The 6,812-nt window shown below is 49.2% G+C and overlaps 1 protein-coding gene across 1 annotated transcript in view; it reads left to right on the top strand.

The window, feature by feature from the left end:
- The first annotated feature begins 2,987 nt into the window (after nt 1-2,987).
- Nucleotides 2,988-6,812, top strand: part of LOC116491251 (VPS10 domain-containing receptor SorCS1-like) — a 289,913-nt gene continuing 286,088 nt past the window's right edge. Inside the window, exon 1 of the mRNA XM_032191107.1 lies at nt 2,988-3,803. Within this exon, the coding sequence (XP_032046998.1) occupies nt 3,189-3,803 (615 nt within the window). The 5' untranslated portion in view covers nt 2,988-3,188. The remainder of the gene's footprint in view (nt 3,804-6,812) is intronic.

The raw sequence follows: 6,812 nt of genomic DNA, 5'->3' as shown, positions 1-6,812 counted from the left end.
AAACAGATGACAACATCATGCCCTGGAGACCAAGAGTATAAATAAGGATTAAACAAATTTAGGGAAGAGAGGTCCTCTATACCTATGGACTATAGGGTGCAAATGATGCTACTGGAATTGCCTAAACTGATGATTCCTGGAAAGAGGGATTAGGAAAAGGATCATACTGTTATCAACAGCACAGTCTTGTTGGAGGCCTGCAGCAAGTGGTGTCTCCCCATGGGTCAGTACTGGGTTCAGTCTCATTACTTGTCCTCCCACTCTACTCAGCCCTCATGAGGCTAGATCCAGTACAAGAGAGACATGGAGCTCCTGGAGAGTCCAGGGGAGGGCTACAAAGATGATCAGGGGACTGGAGCATCTCTTATGAGGAAATACTGAGAGAGCTGGGCCCGTTCGGCCTTGCAGAACAGAAGGCTTTGAGGGGATCTTATCTATGTGTACAAGTATCTTAAGGGAGAGTGTCAAGACAACAGGGCTGGACTCTTTTTGCTGGTGCCCAGCAGTGGGACGAGAAGCAACGGGCACAAACTGAAACACAGGAAGTTCCATCTGAGTATGGGGGGAAAAATTTCTTTACCATGAGGGTGAGAGGACACTGGAACAGGTTGCCCAGAGAGGCTGTGGAGTCTGCTTCTCTGGAAATATTCAAAGCCCACCTGGATGTGATCCTGTGCAATGTTCTCTAGGTGGCCCTGGTTGGCAGGGCGATGGAATAGATGATCGCCAGAAGTGTCTTCTTACCTCAGCCATTCTGTCATTCCGTGTGATTCTGTGATATCTCTTATATCCACAGACAGCAAGAGAAATGCTGGAAAAAGAAGTCCTCAAGCTGTAACCACTGTTATCTCTCCGTGACTGACCCTTGTGTGCATTTTCTTAAGAGCTCTGCAGGTATGGTATATTCACAGTATATTCACAGTATATAAGGTGTGTTTCTTCCATTAACCTTAGCCAGTACTTGACATACAGACCTCTATTAAAAGCAAAGATAATCCCAGGAGAAATTTCCTGACTTCTTGTTCATTTCCTCCTTCCAAGTTCTTCACACATCTCTTTGAATTTCACTGCTTTAAATTAAAGACTCATTAAGAGACCTGTCCTAGGAAGGTGTCACTCTTTAGTGTATCCATCTGGCATTTTATGGAAGATAGGGATTGGGTTGATAATCAAGTCACTCCAGCTGCAGTCCTTGTTGCCTGGCTGATCATGCTGCGACAGTTTCCCCAAATTATACAACAGAAGTAAAATTCACTGGCCTTTGTGAAGAGCTTTGGTCTTAGTAAAGGAAAGGAGCTGTTTAAGTACAAAGTGTTAATTATTATTACCAACAGGCTGTAACTAATAGTAACCATTTAGCTGGGAGATATGGAAACAGGTATGCAGTTAATTGGTTTAGAGTAGATTTAGCTGAGGTCTGATGGTTACACTGCAGACAATCCATCATTGTTGTAAGCAGCATGAAGTTATGCCCAGCCTCAATTATTGTAAGTCTCCCTTTGTGATCTTGTGCTAATATCCCAAGACATGTCACCAGTGAGCATTTGAGCAAAATCTCTAGAAGAATGTGGAACAAATCTGTAAATCTCTTTCTGAAATGCCCTGCCAAAAAACATAATAAAGTCTTGCATGTCAGGAAGGAAACATTAAAAACATTAATTAAGAAATAAACTCTTCTGAAAATCAAATGGGAATGAGTGAGGACAGCCAGATGGGGATCAAATAAAATTCCAGTGGAAGAGCCTTTCCAGATTTCCAGTCTTAGAGAGCATGGTCACTGACATGTTTCCTTTAAAACTCAGGCCCCTGTCCTGCGGTGTGGGCAGGCACCCACAGCACTGCCCGCAGTAATGGACCAGTGCTCCCAAGGCCTGGAGCAGACCAATCCCTGCAGTCTGGATTCGGTGATCTGCTCTGGCTACCACTTGTAACAACACCCTGGAGAAGATATCTAGTGAGAGGGAGAGCTCAGCTCCTGGGGAAGAAATTGCTGATCCTTGAGAGGCAGCTAGAGCAGCAAAGATTTTTTTGCTGATAAACCACCGATGGAGAAGCCCTCCCTTCCCCACTTCCCATCTCAACCGCTGTCATTTAATTTGCAAAAGCTTGTCCCTGTCCCTATCAGCATTTATTTAAGTACATCTCTGCTGCGCCTGAGTGATTTATCTAAACATTGGCAGCTACTGTAAGTGACGGAACAGCAAAGCAGTGGCAGAGGAAGGAGTGGAGAGGTTGAAATGTGACTTCCCTCTTGTGAAATCAAGCACAGGTGACTGTTCCGAGCAACTCCAGTGTATTTACATCAGTCACAGGCAGAGAGAAAAAAAGAAGGCATTTCAGAGCCTGCTCAGACATTTGAGACCATTTAATTAATCAAATTAAAATATTTCCCCTTGGAGGACTATACATGCATGTATACACATGTGCATGCATTGCTGCTTCACTTTACACGTTTGCTCCCCATCCCTGGGTGGTGATTTTAATACATCAGGGCTTGGGAGCGGGTCTTAGGGCTTTGAACTGATGGTAATCAGATGTGTGCGTGAGTGTAAAAGTTGGAATAAGTCCTCCTGGAGTGTGTGTGTGCGCTGTGCATGTCAGAGAGAGGCAGCGAGCAGCCAATCGCTCAAGAAACACACGCGGGGCGTCCTGATGGGGTGGCTGCAGGAGGAGTGTGATGCACAAGCGGCCAAGTGAGAGCGAGCAGAGAGAGAGCGAGCGGGAGAGGAGCGAGCTGCGACTTCCACAGAGGCAGCCGGGAGGAATCACCAGCCGGGATTTGCTCCTCTCTCTCTCCCTCTCTCTCTGACTTCAATTCAGCTCCTCCCCCGTGTGGTTGTGGCTTTCCCTTCCATCAAAAGCCTGATCAGCAACGCCAGTCTTGAGGAAAAAAAAAAAAAAAAAAAAGAAAGAAAGAAAGAAAAAGAAAAAAAAAAAGAGAGAAGGAAAAAAAAAAAAAAGAGAGAGAGAGAGAAAAAGAAAAAAGTACAAAAGAAGAAAAAGAAAACAAGAAAAAAAATCAGGGAGAAGAAAACAGTCTCCCTCCCCCTGGCTGCATCAAACACAGCAGAGTCTGAAACTTTATGGAGTTCTTGCTGTGTTTACCTCGCGGTGGGTAAATCAGCAGCACCCTGCTCGCTCGCTCCTTCCTGCTCTTTCTCCCTCGCACTCATCAGCAGTCAGCAGCGATGGAAAAAGTTGCTGGCTGGTACCCAGCCTGGCACGTTGCTCTCCTGTACTGGACATGGCTTTTCCTCTTCACTTTTGGCTTTACCGGTGCAGAAATAACTTGCAGATCCTGCCATTCCCAGGTGAAGCCGCAGCATCAACATCCGCAGCAGGGATTACTAATGCATTTGAGGACCGACAGAGGAGAAAAGGAGCAGAGGAGGTTCCCGGGGGAGAAGGGAGGTGAGAGAGGGCAAGGGGCCGGGATGGATGCGGAGGATGCCGGGCTGCAAGCGCCCTTCGACCCTGTCCTCTCGGGGGCCAAAATCAGCGGCTGGGAGACCCGGACCTTGACGAGGGAGCCCGAGAAAGTGGCCGGGGAGAGCCGGCCCGGAGAGGCGGCGGCTCCTGCGGGGGACCATCGCCGCCGGGGCCGGGGCTCGGGCCGGCGGCGGCGGGGCCGCAGCCCCCGGGGTACCGCGGGGCCAGGCGGAGCCGCGGGGAGGGAGCCGGGGGGCTCCGGCGCCGCCCGCTTCGGGCTGGAGGAGCTGCGGCTGGGCAGCACCACCTTCGCCCTCACCGGCGACTCGGCGCACAACCAAGCCATGGTGCACTGGTCCGGCCACAACAGCAGCGTGAGTACCAGCTCGGCGGGGCTGGGGGCGGCGGGGCTGGGTTTTGACTTTTTTCCCCCCCCCATCCCTTTTTTTTTTTTATTTTTATATTTTTTTTTTTCTTTTTTTTTTTTTTTTTTTTTTTTTTCCGGGTGGGGTGGGATGGAGGAAGAGGAGGAGGGGGCTGCTGGGTTTTTCTTCTTTAGGGGGGATTTTGCTCAGTTCCCGGGCGCCGCGGATTGGCTTCGCTTAGCAGTGTGCAGTGGGGCAGAAGTGCCTCAAAAGGACCATTCTTCTGGAGCAAAAAACTTTCCGCCGCCCGCCCGCTGAGCACAGCCCCCTCCAACCCCCGTCTCCATCACCCTGGAGGCAGAGAGGGATAAACCACTACTACCACCCACGGCGGGGAGGGGAAAGGCCGGTCTGGGGGAGACCCATCCCTTGCACCCCACCTGCACCCCAGGGTAACCCCTGCTAGGAGCTAGGGAGGCTCTGATGGGAGGGAAGGGGGCCTGGGAAAACTCCTGCTGCTGCTGCTCCCCTTCCTCCTGGCCCTTGGGCCCATGTCAGCCCAGGGCTTGGCCCCATGCCGTGCTGGTGGTGAGATGTTGGCTGGCTCAGGACTTCATCTCCGAGGTGCCTCCGTGCAGGGATCAAAAATGTTTTTTCACCCCTTGTCACCAAGGTGTTAAAATGAGGCAGTCCTTGTCTCCTCCCCGTGACCCGGACCTTTCTCACGAGTAGTGACAGAACGGCTCTGACATGAGCCAAGCAGAATGAAATCAGGCAGAGAAATAGGGGACAGGTTTCCAGGCTGGAGCAATAGTCGTGGCATCAAAGTTACCAAGTTAACTTGAGCCCTGTGGCTCTCCAGCCTGTTTTGTGGAGGTAACCTGGAGCCATTGGGCTGGGGCTTGGGTTAAGCAGGGTGAGTTGCCTGGCTTGCTTTCTGCCTGCCCTTAACTCTGCTCCTGGGCTAGCAGAAGCAGGGGGATCCAGCTGCCTGAATGCTCCAACTACTGTCACAGCTTCTGCAAGACAGCAAGCAGAATGCTAATAAGAGGGACAGGGATGCCGGCGTGACTTCTTGTTGGCCCATACAACTTCCTGGGAGAAAGGGGAACTTGGGCTCCTCTCCTCTGGGGTGTCTGCAGCTATAAAGCCAGAAGATTTCTGGCTGCCTGGCACAAACCCTTTGCCTGCCTTTCAGCTTTTAGTACTGGGAGTCTGGTAACATTTAGAAATAAGTCTGATCATTATGAATTCTTGTTGGTATAGATTGTATTAAGGCATAACAGTCACCCCATTTAGAATTAACATGGACGTCATAAGCACCTCACTGTGGGGTTCAGACCTAGTTAATTGAGACGTGGTTTTATGGGCTCATCAGGAGCTTTTTAATCAGTTAATTGACAGAGGAATACTTGTTATCTCCATTTTGAAGGACTTTCCCCTTTCTTCCCAGCTCAGCTAGCCTCTCTCTTACATAGTCGTGGTAACAGAAATTGCCTTGTAGGAACTCTGGTCTTTTCATACAGATTGAATTGAGGCTGACACTGGTTTAAAGAGACCCATTTGCTAAGAAAAAGCTGCTGATATAAAAACTCACACAGCAAGCATCAATTTTCCTGCTCTTTTAATACAAGGATGTTTCATACCTACATTTATCAAGGCATTATTATTATTTGTGCTTTTTATTATACATGTGCCTAGGCACACATATATATATATATATATATAAAAGTATGTATGTTTCTGCCCTCTGTGGTAGTATGAACTATTAATACTAAGGATGGATTTACTTGCTGAGCGTGTTGGTGTAGAAATGTTTCCAGGGAGCTGTAGGGAAATGTGCTGCTGCTGCTGTCCTGCCCAAAGAGCCCTGGGTGGTAGTGTGTTTGGGGAGGTCACACTCCCACCTTGCTGCTGGGCACCCTGGCAGCACTGTGCTAGCTTGTGTTGTGGCTGCACCCCCATCACAGCACTTAATGAAGCTGGGCCCAGCAGGAGCTGGATGCACGACAGGTTTATCTGTGCTCAGCTGAAGCAACAGTGTTAGCTCAGTAGGTATTCAACGTGGCGCTGACCCAGGGTGTCTGCAGGGAGCTTTGGGGCACTCATCTGTGAAGGAGCTGGGAGCGGGAGGTAGGTTAGGATGAAGTGTTTCCTTTCGTGTGCAACGTGTATAATCCTGCCTGTACGGGGGTGGCAGAGGATCCCGTGGTAATGTTTGCAAGGGATGCTGTGTAACCCCAGCGCCCTGGCCGCACTCCAGCAGCAGTAGCTGCCAGCTTCCTGCCTGTGTTTCCCCACCATGGCAGGTGGATGCAGCACACCTCATTTTCATTCTAATGGGCTCTGCATGTGTTGCTGTTAAACAGCTTTTGCCTTTCACCCAGGCATAGGGGCACTATGGAGATGATCATAGTTTGCAGCATCTGTGTGAGTAACAGAAAAAGCCAAAACAAAAGGCAAAACCATCTGAGCTCCCTTTAGATGAAAAAAGCTTGAAAATTAAAGCACTGCCACCACTAATCTACTTATTTTTTTTAAGTATTATTATTATTATTATTTATTTTTATTTTTAATATACCTGATTCTGCCAACCTCAGTCTGGTTCCCTGTATCCATATTTTGGTGGTGCCTTGGATACAATTTCAGTGCTTCTGATGGAGGGGCAAGGACCCCTGAAAACATCCCTGACTGCTGTAAGAGATTGCATTTACCACTTCTCTGGGGCCAGGCTGTGGTGTACCATCTCACCAATGGCATCCTGCTCTGAGGCTGGACTTGCTGTATGCTTGGCCACAGGTGCAGCAAAGGAAATAAGTAGTGGTCTGAGGCATCCACACATAAGTCCACTGACATAAATAGTCTTACCCCAGCAATCCTTTGGGGTCCATCAGTGACTGTAGGTACTCCCCAGACAGCTCACCCTCCAGCACAATATCCATGCTGTCCACCTGACAGCAGTGCTTGGAACAGCATGCAGTTTTGTGAGGAAAATGCTTTGGCACGGTGGAGACCCCA

The sequence above is a fragment of the Aythya fuligula genome, chromosome 7 (assembly GCF_009819795.1).
Source record: "Aythya fuligula isolate bAytFul2 chromosome 7, bAytFul2.pri, whole genome shotgun sequence".
Classification (NCBI taxonomy): Eukaryota; Metazoa; Chordata; class Aves; order Anseriformes; family Anatidae; genus Aythya; species Aythya fuligula.
This window is presented reverse-complemented; position numbering and strand designations above follow the sequence as displayed.